At 41.3% G+C, this 22,650-nt stretch overlaps 1 protein-coding gene across 10 annotated transcripts in view; it reads right to left on the reverse strand.

The window, feature by feature from the left end:
- The window catches only part of MLLT10 (MLLT10 histone lysine methyltransferase DOT1L cofactor), a 126,779-nt gene extending 106,441 nt beyond the window's left edge, over nt 1-20,338 (reverse strand). For 8 of the 10 annotated variants that reach the window (XM_085050551.1, XM_085050550.1, XM_085050553.1 and 5 more), the window contains exons 1-3: nt 20,285-20,338; nt 19,584-19,752; nt 15,880-15,959 (exon numbers count right to left, since the gene is read on the reverse strand). In XM_085050551.1, the coding sequence (XP_084906677.1) occupies nt 15,880-15,959; nt 19,584-19,752; nt 20,285-20,323 (288 nt within the window). In that variant the 5' untranslated portion in view covers nt 20,324-20,338. Of the gene's footprint in view, nt 1-15,879; nt 15,960-19,583; nt 19,753-19,938; nt 20,025-20,284 lie in introns of those variants that run through there. The other 2 variants (XM_085050549.1, XM_085050555.1) reach the window with 2 other exon arrangements.
- Between the last annotated feature and the right edge of the window lie 2,312 nt (nt 20,339-22,650).

Raw genomic sequence — 22,650 nt, forward strand, 5'->3', positions numbered from 1 at the left:
CATTTTAAACAAAATCCTACATATGCAGTATATTCATGTATCCTAACACTTCAGGTCTCCAAACATTAAATACTAAGTGCCAAAAGACACACAGTAGCAATAGTTTTATTTCAGTGAATTTCTCACACATTGAACTGGATTCCTAAAGCAAGAAGCCTGGTATATATTGATGGTCACTGCAATAAAGTTTGTTCCCACCCCAAAGCTGCAAGCTGGCAGCTCAAAGCCAATGAGAAGAGATGATGTATCAGAGAAGCTGTTAACCTTGCCCTACCAAGCGTCTACCTTGCCCCACCTCTGCAAGCCTATGGAAGTCTGACACACAATTTCACTAGTGGCAAAACCAGTTTAGGAGGTTCTCTTCTTCCCTTCACCTCCCCCTCATTAATTTCTGCCTCCACCACTCCCTCAGCTACTGACACAACTATCTGTAGGGCTGCCCCTTAGAACAGAGCCGTGAAATGGAATGAAATAAACTTTAAAGCATTTTTAATTCAGGTCATATCACTGATGCAATTTAAATATAATCCCACAAACAGCTGCATCAGCAAAAGTGAAGGCAGGGAGCCACAGCACTGCAGCATTAGTAATTAGAGAATTAGCAAGCTTCTTGTGCAAACTTTACCAAAAAATAAAGTATCACAGGACACTGAGCTGCAATGATCTGAGCCAGTCCTTTCTGCAGAGGAGTTAAGCGTGCCCCATTCAGTCTCATCAGCTTCACCTGATTTATTTTTGTCTCCTATCTCTACAAGGACTCAGGTCCCTCATTAATCCTCTGCAATCCTGGCTGCAACCAGTAAGAGAAGATGCAGACAGAAAACTGAAGAGAAGGAAGCTTCGACAGCAGAAGAAAACTTGAGTGCAGAACTGCACTCAGCCTTCCTGGTGATGACCACTGGTAACTGTACAGAGGTATCCGCACTTTGATGACACAGAGCACTTCTGTTGCCATGAAATTTGGCTACAATCTGCAATAAAGTAGCACCCTAGCAAGCTAACAGACCAGACAGCCAACCCCGACCCCTTCTACTTCCTTTCTCTGCATCAAGAACCTAACTCCTTCCCAGCCTCCACACTCTCAGATTCTGTCACCCATTTCTGCTCTGCCAAGTTTCAATACACACCACATAGTAAAACCAGGAACTTTGCCAGGTGGGAATAGTGAATCTAATGCCTTTAGACAAGTAATTAGCTAAGAATTTTTTTACTGTAAATTAACACTTTATTGCCAGTTCTAAAATGGATGGAATAATATTTCAATCTTTTTATCATGAATGTTGATGATGCAACACAGTACACGGAATAATTTGATGAACTATACAGACAGTCTGTAATATTTGAGCACACGGACCATCACAGGGCTCTTTTCTCCAATTGTGTGCTATGTCTTGTCTCTAGCAAAGGATTTCTGACACAGATTTTTCATCTGAGCATTCAAGAACACCGTGGGGAACTTCTAAATGAGCTATGGGGGGCAGAGGGAGTGCATCCAGGGGCAGACACAACACCTACAAGACACCACAGCACAAACAGGGCAAGCTGCTCTGACTGATCAACAATTCAGATAAACATCAACAGGTTAAGCACTGCAAATGTGAACACTACAGAGGCTGATTGTGACCCTAGAGAATAACCACATCCTTTGGTGTGCTGAAGGGCACTATTCCCATAGAGGGAGGTACAGCAGTGCATGTGGTGCTGTAAGTACAGGCAGCTGAATTAGATCTGAAGAGGGAGAAGAGACAAATACTGGCTGAGAGAACACAATGAAGCTGTATAAAATGACAACAACCTTTTCCTTCCTGTCCTTACAGAGTGTAACATGGACATCCCCTTTTTGCAGCTCTTTGGTGGAAGAGACTAAGTTCACTGATCTAGCTTCTGTCCAAGCAGAACTGGGGTGAACTCTCTCAACAGGAATTGCTTTGGACTATGAGGTCTCCTGTAGAGGACTAAAGTGAAACCAATCTCAAAGCTGTGAAGGTGGAAGAGTCTGACAGTGCGACTGTCACAACTCACTCTTGAGCTACATAAACAGTAACTTAATTAAGTAAACAAAGACTGATCCTATACCCTCAGCATTCAGGAGAATTGAGATTGCCTCGGTCTGACAAAAAATCCACTGCCTCCTGAGGAGTCCAGTCTTTAAAACATTACCCAGCAGAGAACTAAAGTCAGAAGCATGAGAAATCCATGCAGAGGAAGAAAGAAACCTTTTATCCCCCCTAGCATTATTTAAAAAGTAAAAATAACCAAGAAGAAATAAAGAACTGAAACAAACAAACAAAAAAAAAAACCAAAAAAAAACCAACAGAGGTGTCCACTGAAGATACCCTAGAGAAAAAAGTCGCAAGAATGGAAGACCAAAGTAAAACAAGGAGCTAAATAACTCCAGCTTCCCATACTGAATCAGTTACAGTCCAACTTGGCTTTACTGCATTGTGGCATAGTGTTCTTCCCCTATTCTAGATAAATATGCCTTTTTATTTTAACCAGGACTAAGAGCTACCTTAACCAGCATTAGGTAACATTATACAAATATAATTATTCAAGTCTTTTTGATTAACCTAGCTCTACCGATTTTTCAACTGGAAAGGCATAGAGAAGCTGATTTAATCCAAGAGACTACCTTATTCGTGTTGAAATGAAGGGAAAGAGCAAAAGGCATGTGGTAAATAGGGACGATAAAGAGAGACAGGGACAAGACTATACAAGCAGTAGAGAAGAAAAAAAACAGTAATAGGAATATTACATTGCTCTTCCCTCAGGGTTCTAAAAATTTGGAGCACATTCATAAGGCATCATCTGCAGACATCCATTATATGCTGTCTCTTGTTATAAGAAAACAAAGGTCATAGAATTCTTGTGCAAGTAATTTACTGAACTGTGGCCCAAGCTAGGCCATTGGAACCATTCACCTGAATAATGACTGTCAACCAAGTAAAATCCTGCAGGACTGAATTCCCAGCATTGCAATGAGGCAATAAAACGTTTCTTTCAATGTGACCTGTTAACCTAAATAACACAAGAAGATCTACAGCAGATTAAATAGACCACAGTTCCTTAAAGTTAGCCAAGAAATCAGGCTGCAGCTCCAGCTGACTTTACTACAGGCTCACTTTAAGGTAGCATAATTGCACTATGCTGCCAGAAGATCACTGGCCATCCCCTGCTGTGTACTTTCTACTGCTTTCCTTACTCTGAGAAAAGCATTCAATTGACTATACAGAAATCCTAACCAGCAACATAAAAATAATTTTTTTTGAGTCACCTTTCCATAAGGCTACAAGAACAACAATGTCAGATAACAAACGTAACAGGAACACAGACAGGCAGTTGGGAAAGGATATAAAGGATATAACTACCTTATTTGGGAGATGGCATTACCTACACTGGCTACAAATCAGAGTGGAAGTTCAACCAAAGACCTTACTTTAAATAATAGATAAATAAATAAATCACATACTTGAAACAGACTAATTTTACGTTGGTAGTAACACAGATTTCTCAGGTTTGATTTTGTTTTGATATTTCTCTGACACTCATGTTTCAGGATTTTTAACAGGCATCAGCCATATACACAAAGTGTTGAGTTCAGAAGCTAGTAATCCCTGTCAAGGTGCATATACCCAGCATGACACACTTCCAGAACAGTTTTTGTTCTCCAAAGTACATTTTGATAACAGAACTATTGTTTCACACTGCTTGACAACAGGGAAAAAAAAAAAAACCCACAAAAAAACCCAAACAAAAAAAAACCCACCAAGCCCCAACAGTATTTAATTGAAAGAAACAACTCTGCAAGATTGCAATACATGACCCATAAAGTTACAAGTAAAAAACCAGCGAGTTACATGCAATCAGCATAACAGTTCTTGAAACCCAACACTCAACCTCTTTCAATTTTTTCATCAACAAAAGTTAAAACTTGTCAGATGAAACATTTTATTCTGCTGCTCCTGTTCATCATTAATCAAACAGAAGAATGGTTAAATCTACTCGTTCCTAATTTTAGTTCACATTTAGTGAAACCATGAGCTGGCAGACAGAAGTGGAAAGCAGAATGGGATCCCCACAATCCAGGAGGAAAATTTTCAGTGACCTGTTATGCCACAGGTCACAAGTCTATGGGGCTGGATGGAATCCACCCAAGGGTACTGAAGGAGCTGGCAGAAGACCTTGCCAACTCACTTTCAGCCACCTACCAGCAGCCCTAGCTTACTAGGGAGGTCCCAGTTGACTGGAGATTAGCAACTGAGACACCTATCTACAAGAATGGCTGAAAGGAAGATCAGGGAATTGAAGCATTATCATCCTGACCTCTGTGTTGGGGAGGTCATGAAGCAGATCACCCTGAGTGCCATCATGGGCCATATGCCAAACAACCAGGGAAATCAGGCCCAGCCAGCATGGACAGGTCCTAATTGACCAACCTGATCTCCTTTTGTGACAAGGTGACCCACTTAGTGGATGAGTGAAAGGCTCTAGATGTGTCTACCTGGGCTTAGTAAAGCCTTTGACACCATTTCCCACAGCATCTCCTGCAGAAACTGGCTGCTCATGGCTTGGCTGGGTGCTGTGTTGGATGGGCAGAAAACTGTCAGGACAGCCAGGCCCAGAGGGTGTTGGTGAATGGAATTGCATCCAGCTGTCTCTGGTCACCACTGGAGCTCCCCAGGGCTCAGTGTTGGGCCCAGTTCTGTTTAATATCTTTATCAATGATCCAGATGAGGGGATCAAGGGCACCCCCAGTCAGTTTGCAGACACACAGAGTTGGGTGGGAGTGTTGATCTGCTGGAGGGCAGGAAGGCTCTGCAGGGGGATCTGGACAGGCTGCATTGATGGGGAGAGGCCAGAGGTCTGAGGTTCAACAAGGTCAAGTCACAACAACCCCTGCAGTGCTACAGGCTGGGGACAGAGTGGCTGGAAAGATGCAAGTAGGAAAAGGACCTGGGAGTGCTGGTCAACAGCAGCTGAACATGAGCCAGTGAGTGCCCAGGTGGCCAAGAGGCCAATGGCATCCTGGCCTGGCTCAGCAATAGTGTGGCCAGCAGGATCAGAGCAGTGATTGTTTCCCTGTGCTTGGCACTGGTGGGGCCACACCTTGAATCCTGGGTTCAGTTCTGGGTCTCTCATTACAAGGACACTGAGGTGCTGGAGAGAGTCCAGAGAAGGGCAGTGGAGCTGGTGAAGGGTCTGGAGCACGAGTCTAGTGAGGAGCAGCTGAGGGAGCTGTGGGTGTTTAGCCTGGAGAAGATGAGGCTCAGAGAATAGCTTATCTACCACTCCACATCTCTGTGCTCTCTGAAAGAGGGTGTAGCAAAGAGTCAGTCTCTTCTCCTAGATAACAAGTGACAGGACAAGAGGAAAGGACCTCAAATTGTGGCAGAGGAGGTTTAGATTGGATATTAGGAAAAAATTTCTTCACTGAAAGGATGATCAGGCATTGGAACAGGCTGCCCAGGGAAGTGGTAAAATCGCCATCCCTGGAAGTGTTCAAAAGGCATGTGGATGTGGCACTTAGAGACATAGTTTAGTGGTGAACATGGTGGTGCTGGGTTAACAGTTGGGTTCAATGATCTTAAAAGAGTTTTTTTCCAACCTTAACCACTAGATGATTCCATGAATCATTCAAATTCTTACAACTTTATTTAAATTAAGCTAGGAGGCAAGAGTCAATTGCCAAGCAGAAATACTTTTATTGCTTTACTTCTGCATTTGCTTTCAACTAAATCTATTTTATAGTACACCATGCTACTGCGTATTTCTGTGTATATGGAAATGCACTAACTCAACGCACTTTTCCAAAGCACATGGACAGATTTACAAAGGTAAGCAAAGCAGCTGATCAGAGCATAAGTTTCTAATCGATGGCTTTCCAACTGGCAGCCCACGATGCTCTTAGCAGCCCTGACTCCCATTGATCAGTAGCTGCAGAAACCCGCAGGACAGCTGACTGTGTCCAAGTTCTCTGGTACAGATTCACCTCTCTTCACCAGTATTCCATACCATTTTGTCTCACCCTTGGGTGTTACCAGAAAAAAGACACCTGCAAAGAAGTCACCTCTAATATTCTTTATTATACTTAAGATGATCATTCCCAATCCTATAGACTTCAAATATGCTACGTAGTCTTATACACTGCTACTCCAAATAATACATTAATATTGTAATAACAATACCCTAATAATATCTTAATATGGATTCAAAAACTGGTTTAGAAATCTTGATATGGGTAGTTATTTCAGTTATTGCAAAACAATTTAATGCTGGCAGACACCTACCTATTGCTTTCAAAAACATAAGTATTCTGAGAAAAAAACAACTATCTAGAAAACAGCTCTGAACACAAAGTTTATTAAAAATCATGTCCAGAGTTCCAGTTATGCCAATGCTGTACATACGTCATCCAACCTATACGTAGCTATTGGAAGCTTATTCACTTCTTTTGATGAAAAATTATTTTCTAAGCTCAAAATGTTCTTGTAATTTATTTTCCTTCTCCCCTAAAGGATCTGAAATTAGTATTTCATTTTCTCCAGGGGAAAGAATCCTATGTTTTCTAATTTCCTTTTATACTTTCCACATTCCTCTTAACCTAGTGTGTCTTGTTCGCTACGAAAAAAACAAAAAGTAAAAAAACAACATATGTACAACAGAATGAAAACACTGAAAATAGGAAAAATTCTCTTTCCCCCCTAATAAACTTGGAAAATTTTGGGGTCATTTTAGTGATTAATTTGTGTTAGATTCAGAAAAATATGGTACTGAACAACCAATGTAAACATAACTCCATCCATAAAGAGATACCATATTCTAAAGACACTTCAATAAAAGTGTGCTAATTGAAATTAAGAACCACAGACAACTAAATTATACTTAATAGAAAAACTAACTCAAATTCAGCTAACCACAGGCTATCTACAGAAAAACAAGTATGTTAGAGCCTACAAAGGAACAGTTTTTGCAAAACTAGACAACAAAAAGAAAAATCCACAGACAATTTGCAGAGCGGTGCAAACCAGTACACTGCTGCCAAGACATTTTTATCTTGAAATTTAGATCTTCACATAAATTCCATCAATAGATGTGAATTCACAGGCAGTTAGCACAAGAACAGACCCAGCAACAGGATGTGCACCAGACTGACCACATCTACACCTGCTGGCAATAGCTTACCCCAGCCCTCAGAATGCAGCGACATCTCATCTTTCCATTCACTTCTTCAAGCCATCTTTTATGAAGCAAGATCACTACTGCCTACGTACAAAGGCCCGTGAACTCTCCAGAAAGTCCAGTAAAACTCAAAAGCATTTCTAGCAGCTGCTAAAAATTACTGAACCTCTACTCACATCAGACTTAGGCTACCTATTTATACTAAATGTTCTTACTCTGATATTTTATTGATCTTTTATTTTGTGTTTTTTCTTTAGAATCAGTTAGGTACTACGAAAATTCTCATGAGAGTTTATTTCTGGTTTAGCATCCGTGTTTTGTAATACTTGTCAGAGTCAAAAGTTCATTTTCACTTGCTCAATACAGCAAAAAGGATGAATTGCATGCCCCCTTTTCCAAAAGCTTCTTTAGGAACATATGGACCAGACAAAGAAGAGACTGCTGTCTCCAAAACCAAATCCACACTTTCTTATTTATCAGTTTCTAAACTACAGTGAAATGGCAATATACTTCATCAATATTCTCAACCTACAGTATCTTAAGACCTTATAAACCTTATATAAACCTTATAGGCTTGTAAGCTCACAAAATACCCACCTTCACTATGTTGATCTAAATGGCTCTATAAACAATAGCTTGCAGCCATGCCAGAATTTGAAGCAGAAGTCAGCAATGAGCTAACTACACAATTTTTCAAACAAAATACCCCCAAAAAAGCAAATTAAAGTTCCAGTGTTTCCAGCCTATGATTCACACCAGATTCCAGTGTTCATAAACCACAATGAGGAACCAACAGGAATCAAAGTATCTTCTGCCACATCCAAGAATCCCCAACTGGCTGACATCACTAATAGAGCAAACGAATGCATGCTGTCAGTATTTCTCTTCCAAAGTGCTATGTTCTGCAACTTGACAACTTAAGAAATTAAGTCATCTTCACCTTCAAATAAGCATTTCTTGATGCTGACAAATTTGCCAAATCTCTGCCCCATCTCTATTCAGTCATCTGTCCCAGGAGAAGGAAAGCATTTTTTTTAAAGCAGACAGTTGACAAGTAAAAGAAAAACAGACTGACTACCTGAAGCATTTTGGGGTTTATACCTGGATAAATAAAAGAGACTCGACCTAGTTTTTTTTTATCAAGGCATCAGATAAAAATATATGTAGATTCCGTTAGCTCTGGCAAAAACATCTACTATAGATAATAAATTTGTAGGCTATGACAAGAAGATTAGAGGCACTCAACATGCAAATCAACTTTCTTCCAAGACCATCCACTCAGTAAGTACTACAGGTGATATTTAGTCATACTTTCACTCAGCATATGCAAGGTAACTAGAAGTGAGATAATGTAGAGTACACAGTGATGACACACAACACTATCATGATCTGGCTACTCCAACTCTGGAAGTCCAAAACCATAAATCCCCCACTATATATTTAAGACTAATAAGCCCTGCTAGATATTGCAAGAATCCAAATTATAAATACACATAAAGTTTAAGACTCACACATTGATTTTTAATGGAAAGCATCAGAAGGCTATGAGAAATGCCTGCCACATTTGGCTTCATTTCCAACTAAACATCCAAGTTTTTGTTCAACCTGAAAGTATGCTACAGACCCAATTAAATCTACATGAGGAAAATACAGTATGCAATGGTTCACTTCAATGTTCTTCTGCAACATACCACAGCTTTATCCTAAAAATTCCTAGCTATAAAATGTTAGCATCAATTCTAAGTAACTCCTTGCTTACTTTAGAGATTTCTTCTGCCAGTGAATATGATGAAACAAACAGTCGTAAAACATTTCCACATAAGGATGATACAATTCCTGTAAGGGAAAACATTTTGTTCTAGTCTCACTTTGGTTAGTAATTTTGCCATAGAACCTTTAGACTATTTACTGAAGTATCAGTTATATTGACATCTATGTTAAAAAAATTTTGGTCAAGTAGTACTTGAGTGATGTAACACTGTTTTAAAGCCTGAATACTTTATGAAACCATAATTAGCATAATGTAATTACAAATTACTGCACAAATTACATGCACATTTGAGTAAACTGTAGCTAATAAAAACTCAAAAGAGAATTAGTAGACCTTTTCTCTCCTGTAAGGAAGTGTTTCAGGTAAGTTTATGAACTCATCTGTGTATTTAGGAATCAAGCAACAAATATGCATACAAGCATATTTGTTGCATACAAGGGGAAAAGGCAGCACACAAAAAAAAAGAAGAAAAAAAAACAGCACGAAGGAAGCACTATCAGAAATGGCATGAATACTCCCACTTCGATTCGTGGGGGAAGTACAAAGAAACTGTACTGCACTTCTGCAGCACCTTCTGCACTTCTTGTACTCCTAACCTTGATGACCAGACACTGCAATGCTAAGCAATTCTGTCATCTTTTGAGTTACAGTACAATAAGATTATGGGTCTGTATTCACTACAGACATCAACAAAACCTGCACAGGAGAAGATATTTTCTCATACTCATGAAATGCAAAGCAAACAACACTCATCCATCTATGTAATGGACAAGAAACACACATCACTCAACCAACAGTATTTCAAAATAAAAGTTTTCATCTTCACCACAGTCAGAACAACACCAAGTCTCCACAACCATTCCACTTCTCTCTCTAATTCTGTTCAGACCAAGTTTTGCCTACTACTTCTCCCCATCAGCTTCCTTATCTCGACTCCCTTATGCCACATCTGTGGCACCAAGACACACCATGGTGAGTTGATCCTGGCTGGGTATTAACTGCCCACCAATGCTCTCTGTTACTCCCCTCCTTAGTGGGGAGACAAATTGAAGAAAAGACTCCTAAGTCAACATAAAGACAGAGAGAGATCACTCAGCAGTTACCATCATAGGTAAAGCAGATTCAACTTGGAGAAAAATTAATTAATTACCAAGCAAGTCAGAGTAGGGTAATGAGAAAATGAAAACTAAATCTTAAAATACCTTCTCCCCACCCCTCAATTCTTTCCAGGCTCAACTTCACTCTCCATTTCCACTACCTCCTCCCACCCAACAGCACAGGGGAATGAGGGCTGTGGTAAGCTCATCACACACTGTTTCCTCTTCCTCCTCAAAATCCTCACACTCTTCCCCTGTTCCAGCATGGGGTCCCTCCCACAGGAGACAGTCCTCCACCAACTTCTCCAACTTGAGTCTTTCTCACAGGCTACAGTTCTTCACAAACTGCTCCAGCATACCCCCCCTTCCATGGGGAGCAGTCCCATAGGAAGACTGCTTCAGCATGGAATCCCCATAGGTCACAAGTCCTGCCAGCAAACCTGCTTCACCATGGGCCTCTCTCTACACAGGTCCCCAGGTCCTGCCAGGAGCCTGCTCTAGCACAGGCTTCCCATGGGGTCACAGCCTCCTTTGGGCGCATCTACCTGCTCCAGCATGGGATCCTCCACGGGCTGGAGGTGGATCTCTGCTCCCTGGCTGGCTTCCATGGACTGCAGGGGGTCAGCCTGCCTTCCCAGAGTCTTCACCACCAGCTGCCCAGGAACCTCTGCTCCAGCACCTGAAGCAGCTCCTCCCCCTCCTTCCTCACTGGCCTTGGTGTCTGCGGAGTTGTTTCTCTCACACATTCTCACTCCTCTTTGCAGCTGCAGTTTCTATTGAGCATGGTTTTTTATCTGTTCTTAAATACATTATCTCAGGGGCACTGCCACAGTTGCTGACTGGCTCGGCCTTGGCCAGCAGCAGGTCTGTCTTGGAGCCGGTTGGCATTGGCTCAGTCAGACACAGGGGATGTTTCTGGCAGCTCTTCAGAGAAATCCCTCCCCCCTTATTAACAAAACCTTGTCACACAAACCAAATACAGTATGTCCTACCTAAGTACCTTTAGGCAAACTTTTTATTCAAGATATCTAGCTACAAACTAATATTCAATGCCTTCTAGACTGCACAGTCATTCATAAAAGCCAGACAAATAACGAAAGCACACAGACCAATTTTTCTGCAGTGGGCTCAAAATTAAGCAATTCTTCTAGTAATTTGTTACAATATTCTTAAAATAGTTATAGCAATATTCTTACATGAGGTGTCTTTTAAGGAAAAATATGAATACACATTCATTTCAACGTTTCTTTAAGAATTATTTCAAGATACACCTTCAAAGAGACTGCAAAGCATATTAGTCCTTATTAGTGGACAGTATTTCAAATCAAAGAAATAAAACCAGCAAGTTTTCTTCTAAAATAAAGTTTAGTTCACCTGTGCTGTGACCACATTTATCAACATTCATTCTAGTTTAGGTGGAATAAATACAGAGATCCCACTTCCCTGCAAGTGGCCTGTTGAGCCAGAGGTGTCAAGAGCTCTGATTACAAACCTGTCTGCATATCAAAAGGCTGCATTCCTAGTTCCTCCTTCTTCGCGTCTTTCAGTTTAGGCAAAAGGCAAGTACTATTACACTTATTTTATACTACATAAATGCTGGGGATGAGGTTTTAAATGACAGATACATTAAACCATTCTTATGAGCAACTCTACAAAAAAAATTGTAGATGCATGTGATGAAAAAGAGAATTTTTTAAAAAGAGAATTTGGAGAGAGCTACAACTCTTGTTATATTGACAAATATTAAAAAAAATTTAAAACTGAGGGATTCAGACTCTGGATCATCTGTGCAGCAGATGCAGATGCAGCTCAGGTCTGGTAGGAACCTATCACTAGGAGCACACAATGTACCTGAACTGGGTGAACAGTAAAGCTGCATTTCTACTGCTCTGAACCCTTAAGTACTGAGTATTGTATGATCTAAACTTACTCTATAATGAAAGTCTTTTGGTCTACACACCAAGTTCCAAGAAACACATGTGCAAGCACAGAGACTCCAATTATGCCAGATTGAGCTGAGATCCAGATGGATGCTATCTCAAGTCTTATGCAGCTAGCTCCACAGGGAGTCACAGCCCCCTCAACACATTCCCCAGGACTAAAATCCAGGGGGCTTATTAGACAAGCTGTAGTGTCACACAAATGCGCTGAGTCAGTTCTGGACCACAACTGCATTCAACTTCATAAGCCACCCCACCAAAAAAAACTAACACAGAAATGCCAAGTGAAAAAAACACCACCATTATGACATTAGAGTAATTTGTACCAAGTCCAAACTGATCCTTCCAGATGCAAGGACAGGCTTACAACATTCATATTCCAGTGAAACAGATCAACAGCACAGTGATTCACCTGCAATGCGAGCAATCCAACCTCCCATTTAGCATCTGAGCTCCTCACACTTACCATCTGAACTGCACTTTAAGGCAGTAAAACTGCCTGGTTAACACTAAAGCTCAATACTGAGATCTCCTGGTCTCTCTGAATCAAGCTGGATTCACAAGAAACAGGACTTACACATAGCCAGAAAGCCTGACCAAGCTACCCATACAAATGGTGAACTCCTCCCTGCTGCCTGGTATCTCTATCACATAGATTACTGCAGTTCCTTCATGCTGAGCATGAAGAGTAGTAGTTTGTAGTAAACCATAAACACATTGTCTATTTTTCCTCCACTGCATACTATATTTAAATTATTCTTAGGATCATCAAGGAAGATGTTTGACACATAACAGGGGGAAAACGTGGAAAACAGGGAAATAGGTCTTTTTGAACAATAGTTGTGCTACACATCCTAAGCTTAGTTCTCCAGTCTCTCTTTGGGTACCAGAACTGTCAGCCCTTGGACAACATACATGCACCACCCAATTTCTCAAGCCACGACCCAAAGTCCTTATGTAGTAGTCCATATATATACAACCTCACACAGACCCCAGGATTAATTTTTTCTACATCAATATGTATTTGCCCTGCTTTTTGACTGAACAGAAGTTTAGGTATATCTGAAGACACCAAAAGGGCCCACTATGCAGGGTAATAACAGCTGGTGCTGACACAGGCAAAGCTGGGAGCAGTCACCAGCCATCTTGAACAGACCTGCATTCCAAGCTCACCATAGGTCATCTAAGATAAATGAGCTGATTTACAGAAAACTAAGATTTTTCAAGCAATTGTTAAAAACTTACACAGTGATTGTAAAAAAGTACATAACTGGAATTACAACCTTCAATTATGTACTACATAAACAGGATTATAAAGTAAGTCAAAAAATTACCAGTCACCTCAATATATCCATTATCTCCATTATCTGAACAGTTCAGGTTTATGAAAAGTCACAGTTTCTCTCACACACACAGAAAAACATGACCCTGCTGGAAACAAAATTCAGTATGACTTGTCCGGCATGGGACACTGCTTTCCAACCAGTAACTGACCATTCAACAACCAAGACACTGGCTCCCAGCTCACCAATGAAAACTCAGAAGTCAGCCAGCCACCACTTTTGCCCACATTCAGTATGTATGAGCGTAGAGGCAGCACACCCAAGAAAGGGAACACAGTACACACCAGCGGACAACACCTGATAGGACATGGGAAGCCAATGGCCCTAGTCTGCTGTTACATGAACCTCCCTGGTGACCCACCAGCTTGGGTTATGTACTCCTGAGTTAGACCATTTCTTTTCATTGTTAAAGCAAGACGAACTTTAGTGTGAGCAATTAACTGCAGTTGCTTATCAGAATGAATTTATTTGCCCAGCAACTGAAGCTTATAAAAAAACAAACCAAGAAAGACACACTCCAAAAACACACAACACAGACAGCATCAGCATGGAAAAATATGCCTTGAGTGCAGTACTGAGGTCTTTTTAAAGATTAAAAGTAAGTAGAAGCACAGTCAGGGTGATACAGTTAATTTAATTGTGGTTTTGTTTATAGGCAAAAAGGCCAAGAGAAAAACTAAGCTTCAGTCTCATACAGTAATGATAAGGATGTTTGCTTTTGTAAGTAGGTGTGTTAAAACTTCTGGGTCTGGTAAATTGCTTACAGTAAAGTTCCAGTTTCCATACTGAAGTCAGTGCTTAAGTTTAGTTTCTGAATGTCAAGAACTGCAGCAAGGCACCTCAGACACAGCCATGTTTCCAACTCACTAGCATACAAGTCTATGTTAAAACTTCAGCTGTTACACCTCACAGGCAATTGGTTTCACCTGAGAGCCACTTAAACCTACGCTACACTACAAATGGGATTTTTTTTCAAAACAAAATCAGTAATCAACCTGTTGAGCTAAACAGGCACTGTTTGGTGGAAACAAGAACAGCATACACCAGGCAGAGAATTCAGTGAAGTTTATCACTATTCCTTCTTCAAACAGCAAAGAAAAGTAGTCTATCAAAGCTATTCTCTTGGTAAACTCAAGAAATTATCATCATGCAGTGAAACATTGTTTATTATAGAACTCTGGACAGCTCTCTTTCGTTCCTTATGTCACAAGAAGCCAGGATTAACTATACCCTAAACCATGATGCGGATTCCCTATCATACTCTGGGAACATCCTCTTATAGCCACCAGCAGTCCTTCCCTCTCCTCTGTATTTTTAACTTTGCTGTCGACCTGTATAACATTAAAAAATGCTACTCTTAAAACTTCTTCCTAGCAAAAGAAACAGCCTTTCTTTAGAAAGGGTTTTGATTTTCTATTGACAAATACTTGAAGAGCATACAAAAATCAATCCCTTCTTGCTCCCACCAACAAGTCTGCTTTAGAAGAAGTAACTAAGTCTCGATTACCCAGGGCATTACGAAAACATTAGTGGCAAAAAGTGGGAAAAAGCAGAGGAATGAGATTCTTTAGACCTGTGCCAAAAATTCATTCATCAGTAAGTCTTGCCACCATTTCTATAGTACTTTATATTAGAAATGGAAATAGGTACAGCAAACAAGTCATGTAAACACTGTGACAGTCACTGACAGTAACTGAAAATTTGTCTCTGACTCTTCATTTGGTTTTAGGTATGAAGGTTAAAAACAGTTTACACACAGTTTTAAGATGCTGCACCATCTTCTCTTCCAGTTAAAAGTTTTTTCAGAGGCAAAGGAACAGCTTACTCTTTCTAAATACTCTCACTTCTCTCACTATATCTTTTGCTGGAAGACAAACCAAAAAGTGCCAAGTAGGGAGAAACGTGATTCTCTTTTTCTAAAAATGCCTGATATCACCCAGTTTCACCTAACAACATATAAGTCTGACCAAAACAAAACCTCATGTAACTAAGGTAAAAAAAAGAAAAGCATTATCTGAATCCCCAATATTTATCATAAAAAAATAAACAGAAAGAAACTACTTCTTCAATTCAAAGTATCACCTTCCAGGCAAGCATTAGTTTTCAAAATTAACAACACTACTTATTGGGAGTGTTCCTAGACTGAAGCTTTTAACTGGCAACCTAAAGTTGCTGTAAAAGAAAATTGGACACAGATTTTATTTACTTCCTGTACCTAACTACTTAAGTGTTAAACTGACAAAATTAACCAAAACCTACACCATGGACAAAAAAAAATGGAAAAAGAAAAAAATCCGCACAAAATGCCAAACAAACTAAAAAAAACCCTACCACCTAAAAAATAAAAAACTAACACCGTGAAACTGTCAGAATACTTAAGAGACAGTTACATATATCCACTTCAAAAAAATAAAGACAGTCTTTCTGAACAACATTTAGATGAATTGCAACAGAAAGCAAAGCTCTTTTCCATTATTACTGTAACACCTGGGTAAATATTATCCACACAAGGATTATAACTAGCATTACTTAATAAACAAAACACATACCACTCTGGCTGCTCTTTCCTGAGATTCACACTTTCTGCAAAACCATGGTCCAGTGGGTACTTGAACAATTCCATAGCAAGCTGTTTTGAACAAGACAAAACATTTCAGCAAACATAAGTAGCACTACAATACTAACAATGTTACAAAAAAGCTTACTGTTGCTTGATCTCACATAATTTTAATTATCAAGAAAGTCAAATTGACATCCATACATTACACATGAAATCCTATCACAGAAGTACAAAAAATGAAGTACAACAAGCTTACATCTTAAAAATTATGCAGAACTTGTTAAATAAAAAAAAAAAAACCACATTAGCTTGAAAAGTAGCATGACCATTCAAAAACTGCAATGTTTCATATGCGACTGTTTTGCTACTTATTTACCTGCTAAACAAGTGAGACACTTCACTACAAGTGACAGATGTTTGTTATTATGAGTTCTTTTTTAAGAGAAAACTAGAAGTAACTAACACATTGGAATTCTTCCTAAGACATTTATTTGTACACTTACTATCCAGTTTTCTTACTCTTGTAAGCAAAATAACTGGTCTTAAGCAGAAAATCCATAATGAACTGAACAAAGATAAAGTTTGCTTTTTTACCCCAGAAAATTCACACACCTGTAAATTCAAACTGAACTGAGCATCAGAGCTTGGATTAGTTGCAACTTCAGCCAGGCTACGACATAAATCCTTAGGAAACAGGTTTTCAGACATGCAGATTTATCTGCAAGACTGTCATCTATATATTTATACTATATAAAAGCAACCCCAGTTTGGTACAAAATTCCACAGAAATAAGTTTAGCAATTTGGCAATACTGCTCATGTTTGAAATACACAAATCAAGCAACTTTAGGAACAACTGAGGGAATAAAAATCTAAGAACACAAGTGCTGTGAGTACATTAATATTTGTATGGGTGTAGCACATAACAAAGAACCAAAAAGCCAAACATTTTCCTTGAAGTATTAAAGATATGATGTCAGATCAATTCTCAACAATCATATGTTACTTAAATACAAAAACCAAGTCTACGTGTGTAAGTAGGAAAAAATTATTAATTTAAAATTATTAAGAAAGCTGAGATTAAATTAGTAACTTGTAGTTATAATATACAAATATATTGTGATAATATAAAAATAATATATTTGTGATAGCTTGGAGATTAAAAATAGTAATGCAATAGTACTGTAAAAACACCTGGCCAATACACCTTTATTTCCATGAAGGAAAGTCAATAGGAAATAATTTCCTATTATATACACACATGGAGTCATATTAAGATCAGCTGTCAGATTTTCAAATACTTTATTCAAGTACCTACAGGCCAAACTATTCTGATAAACCTTTTCTACGGTATAAAAAAAGTTCTTTAACATGAGGAAAAAAACATCTTGTTTTCATTGCATTTATATTAACCACAGATGAGGGGGACTCTAAATTTCTCTTTAGAGATTAAGAGGGAGATTTTAAATGTGCAATCATACGTTTAGGTTAGCAAGTGACAGTGCAGAGTAAGAAACAACTATAAAATGCCACTCAGAGACAGGACTAGAAAGTAGATCCAAAGGCAACACGAGTTGGGCAAAGACCAAAGCTGAAGTGAAGTACGTCTATATCTGCCAGAGCCTAGAAGAGTCCATAACTCAGGTTTGTGCTCTAATATATCATGATCCTGTTTACAGAGTTTCAGGGCTTCCTTTCATTTATACTTCCACCACTATGCAAAGCTTCTTTAAACACATGAAGACATCTTGTCCTTCACAACTTGCCTTAACACTTGAAGCTTTCTCTGAACTAAAAATAATTATAATAACAAAAACAAAGCAGTTAATAAAGCTTTATGGGTCATATTCCTGTCTGCAGTTCAAACAGACTATCAGCTCTGGCCATGAGGACTACTACTACAGAAAGGCCACAAAAAGAACTCTACCACCTTTCATGCGATGTATCAAATCCAAGATGTAATGCATCAGTGGTACAGTAAATCAAAACATAGAGTTCTTCTTTTTTTGAGATCTCTGCAACAGCTTCTGGATTTAGAGCAAGCAGTACCTTGCATACTTCCTGACAGATTCCAATTCAGGTTTGGATGTGACTTTAAAAAAAAACTTCCTGTACCTAATTTACTGAAGTGTGTCTCTCTCTACTAGGAATACTTTCTATAACTGACTTTTGCTCCTGCTGTTTCAGTTCCAACTGCTGCTATCACCCAATTCACTGAAAGTATTAGCAAGGCTCTAGATACAAAGGGAGATGTCCAAGATAATGCAAGAGACATAGCTGTTTCAGGTATGACTTCTGGAGGTATTTATGTTTTAGTGTTCTTTCTCATGATCCTAAGCTTCCACAAGAGTAGTCAACCTACTGGTAAACATTACTCAGCTCTCAAGACAACAGAAAACAAATTCAAAACCAGATTAATTCCAGAGATCCTGTCATCTCCCCTCTGTGTTCATTCCAATGTTAACAGAAACAATTAAGTTCTTTTGCATTTCTCCTTAAATTACTACTATTTCTCTCTATTTGTCAAATTACAAGGGAGCATATACTTGGAACAATCAGTTACTATATTGTATCATCTTCAGCACAATTTAAGACCAAGCATAAGACACACAGTAGCAGTATTCTCATATGCACTAGGCATTCAGACTAATGAATTGGATTTAGGATTTTCTGTCTCCTCCAATTTGTCCACCACCTTTAAGTAGCCAAAAAGCCAGTCATGGAGTTCATACGACTGCTTAGGAGTTGGTACAGAAAAACCATCTTACTCCTTATTTCTGCTACCATAAAGCAGAAGTTATGATGACTTCTTTTCTTACAATGTAAGCAGCAGAATGGTCTCTTCCTCTGCTCTCACACGAAGGGTCAACAGACTGACAGAAACAAAACAATCACACAGAGGGAACATGCCAGCTCCTGAGCTGAGCTGGAAACCAACCAACCAGCCTCCACTAAGCCAAACAAATCCAGCATCAGCCATTCCAAACAGCACCCTCCCCCTGCAGAACCACAACAGGAAGTCTCTTCATCTACCAGGAAACATCAGACAAATGACATTCAAGGAAAGGCAGGCAGAGATAGAAATCACATGACACCTAAGTCTTTCCTACGCACCCCTTCCAATCCTAGACCCTCCTTGTACACTGGCTGCCCCTCAAATAAATTTTTCAAACTTGAGAAAGGCAGGGATAACAGAGATCGAGTATGGGAAGAAAGAAATAGAGCAGTAACTGCCAGAAGTTCTGCGAAGACGGAAAGCAATTTCAGATAGTCTTTGGAATGCTGCAGATGAGGTTATTAACAGGGTGCAAAGGCAGACTGGGAAGCACAGACACAGAAAACATACAGGGGGAAGAGGAAAGGGGAAAAAAAAATCGGAAAGGGGGATTCTTGCTTTCTCACAGCCATAATATAGGAGGACATAATACAGTAAGTCTCATGTGAGGGAAAAGACAGCCAGTCTGGAAAGACAGAAGATGACAGAGCAAGTCAAACCAGAAAGCACGTGGCCTCAGAAACAGGGAAGCAGGCTTCATGGGTAAGAAGGAGCTGGGAGGGGAGGGAAAGAAGGGGAGAAAAACGGCCGGGGGGGAGGGAGGGAAGCAGGCCCGAGGGAAGAAGACCGGGAGCACCGAGAAGGAAGTGGCGAGGCTAAAGACCGGAGCGGGTGCGCTGCCCTCGCCTGCCCGCTCACCTTGATGCACTGCGACATTGCAGCCGTGCCCGTCGCAGTAGACGAGCGGGTTCTCGGCCCAGCCCCGCTCGTCGGAGCACACGCAGCAGCCGCCGATCATCTCCTTCATGCTACTGGAGAACTCGCCCTCCAGTGACACCGGCAGCAGCAGCGGCTCGCTGGAGACCATCTAAGGGTTAAAAACACCGTCGTCAACACCGCGCACGCCACACGCGCCTCGCCCTCCGCCTGCCCCCTCCCCCGGCGGGGTCTCCCCTCAGTCACTCAGCCGCAGCCGCCGCCACCGCCGCCGCGGCAGCGCTTCGGGGCCCATGACCGCCGCCTGAGCGCCTCGTCTCGCCCCCGCCCGACCAACCGGCCAGGCTGTGTCGGTCGGGCCGCGGCGGCGGCGTCGGCGGCTCCTGAGGCGGACGCGGCTCCGCGGGCGGGCACGGCGGCGGCGGCGGCGCCGGCGCGCAGGCGCACTGCGCGCGCGCCAGCGGGGCGGGCAGGCCTCGGCCCGGGGCCTCCTCGCGAGGGTTCGCGCGCCGCCCGCGGAACGTGAGCGCCGCCGCGGCGGCCCGGGCGCGCGCCCCCTCCGCCCCCCGCCGCCGCCCCCGCCCGAGAGAGCGCGCGCGGGAGCGCGCGCGGCGCCCCGCCGGCGGCGCGCGCCCGCCCCTCGCCGCGCCCACGCGCACCTGACGGCCCGCGCGCGCACCCACCTCGGCGCGCGGCCACGGCCCGTCCCCCGCGCGGGACATGGCGGGCCCCCCCGCGCGCCGGGGCCGCGGGACAGCCCGCGCGGCGCCGCGTCCCGCCCGGCCCTCCCCGCCCCCGCGAGCGCCGCACGCGCTGCGCGCTGCCCCCCGCCCGCCCCTCGGCCGCGGGGCGGGGAGGCGGCGGACATGCGCCCCGCTCCCACCCGCGCTGCCGCTCGGCGGGCCCCCTTCAGGAAGGCCGGGGGACGCGCCCCACGCCCGCCCCTCCCCACCCCCCAGAAATCATTTTTACTATCTTGTTTATTTTCCCCCTGATGTGACCGTAGGACTAATGCATTCCCGCTCCCAACTTTTATTATCCTGTTTATATCCCCTCGGTGTGCCTGCAGGACTAATGCGTTCTCGCTATTACGCCACTTGCCTGCCCTCACCGCAACTTTTACTATTTTGTTTATTTTCCCTGCGATGGGGCTGCAAAGCTAATGCATTATTAATCCCGCTCTTTCCTCTTCCCTCAAAACTCATGGCGTGGATGCGGCGCTGCCTGGCTATTCCTGCCACGGCAGCGAAAGTGATGCTGAGCGGGAGAGCTGACAAATAGAGAAACCAGGGAGGCCGCAGACACACAAAAACAAACCTTCTTCGATACAGCTGTTCTCTACTTTTACTCAGAGGTGGACATGGCTTTCTAGGAGTTGGGCACTTGGGGCTTCTTTCTTAGTAAAACAATTCTGTAATTCTGTTGTCTCTCTTAATTAAGGGGTGGGGGCAAAAGAAAAAAAAAAAAACTGAGGCGAGCGAGTTGAGGTGGTCAGCAGAGAGGAAAATCTCAGGCTATTCAATTCTCCATTGTAAGCAGATATGCCAGTAGCAGAAGGAACTAATTGTAGTGATTATCAGGAGCACAGAGAAATTAAATGCAGCCTTGCAAAATTCTGGTCACTCACTTGCCCCAGGCCTAGCATTTAATTATTTATTTGTTTGTTTGTTTGTATTTTGTGTTGGGCAAGGGAGATATCATTGATTCATCTTCTTTATCATGATAAAAGGTGGAGAAGCAGAATTTGTGTGTGGGCTGTATTTTTCACGATGGTTTTGCAAGGGCAGCTGGACTGGTATCTGTACAAATCACTACTGAATTATGTACATTCCTGGACACATCACTAGCTAGACCTCCACATATGCAGGTTATATTTTATACTTTGTCATAGTCCCGTACGCAAGTGCAGATGTTTTATTAGTTAACAAACTGCTACATGGAAGGGGAGAGGTGGGATGTGCACAACTCTACCCCCTGCAGACATCTGAGTCTGCAGTTTGTATGTGGGATATCTTAGGTCAAGCGCTTTTCTCTCCTTGAAAGTTTTAAGTGAAATTATTTCGATAGAGGAAGAATGGCAGGCAGGCAAAAAGGAACCATGGAGGTAGCTTCCTAGATGGAGGGCCCAACCAAACATGAGATTATGGCAGCCATTTGGGGAACATTCTAAGCATTTATCTGTAAAAATACGCTCCAAATAGCCATAAGAGTTGAGAAATCTTCAAGATACATGAAAAAATGGAGGGGGAGGGGACTGGAATGTAGTATGTTTCAGTTGTGTAAAATCAAAGACTGCTCTCAAAAAAAAACCCCACCCTCCACCAAATGTCCTATCAACACTGAACAACACAAATTTGAACATAAAACCATTTGTTATAAAACATACTTAAAACACTATTTTTATTACTTTAAAAGCTCATAAAAATACCCTGAAAATTGCAGGTGCAAGCAATTACTTTGTAAGAAAATAAAGCAATTAATATATCCTGGTGTTTTTTAAAAAACGCAAATTATTTGAAGCGGATAGATACAACATCGCAGCCCTTCTTCATTCTTGTCAAGAAAATGACATCTAATTTAAAAAGCATTCTCAATGATTCTGCTAACCCTAACCAAAAAAAAAAAAAAGTCACGGTACAGCAGCAAATCTATCCTTTATTTCCCTGACAGGTAAATTAAAATAAATATCCTTTTAAAATGGAAATATATTAAACATATTTTGTTGGATGAATTTATACATTTTGTAAAACTTGTATTGTAACAAACAATTGTACATTTTTCTCACCACTTTTTTTTTTTAAATTCATTGAGGTCTTCCTGCAATTTCTTCTTTGAAAACCAACTAGCATAATCAATTCCCAAGCATTTCTTTATTTTAATGTTAGCTATTTTAAAGCTCAATCTTTAGTTTTATAAAGAAGAACCACCAAAGAAAAAACTAATTACTTTACAACTTGATTAAAGCTGCACCATAGCAAACAGAAGGTATTTGTGAAAAACCTACTGTATAGTTTTCAAATAAAAATATTCAAATCTCACACCACGTAAC

This window comes from Lichenostomus cassidix, chromosome 2 (genome assembly GCF_008360975.1).
Source record: "Lichenostomus cassidix isolate B80296 chromosome 2, HeHo_3.0, whole genome shotgun sequence".
NCBI classification, from domain to species: Eukaryota; Metazoa; Chordata; class Aves; order Passeriformes; family Meliphagidae; genus Lichenostomus; species Lichenostomus cassidix.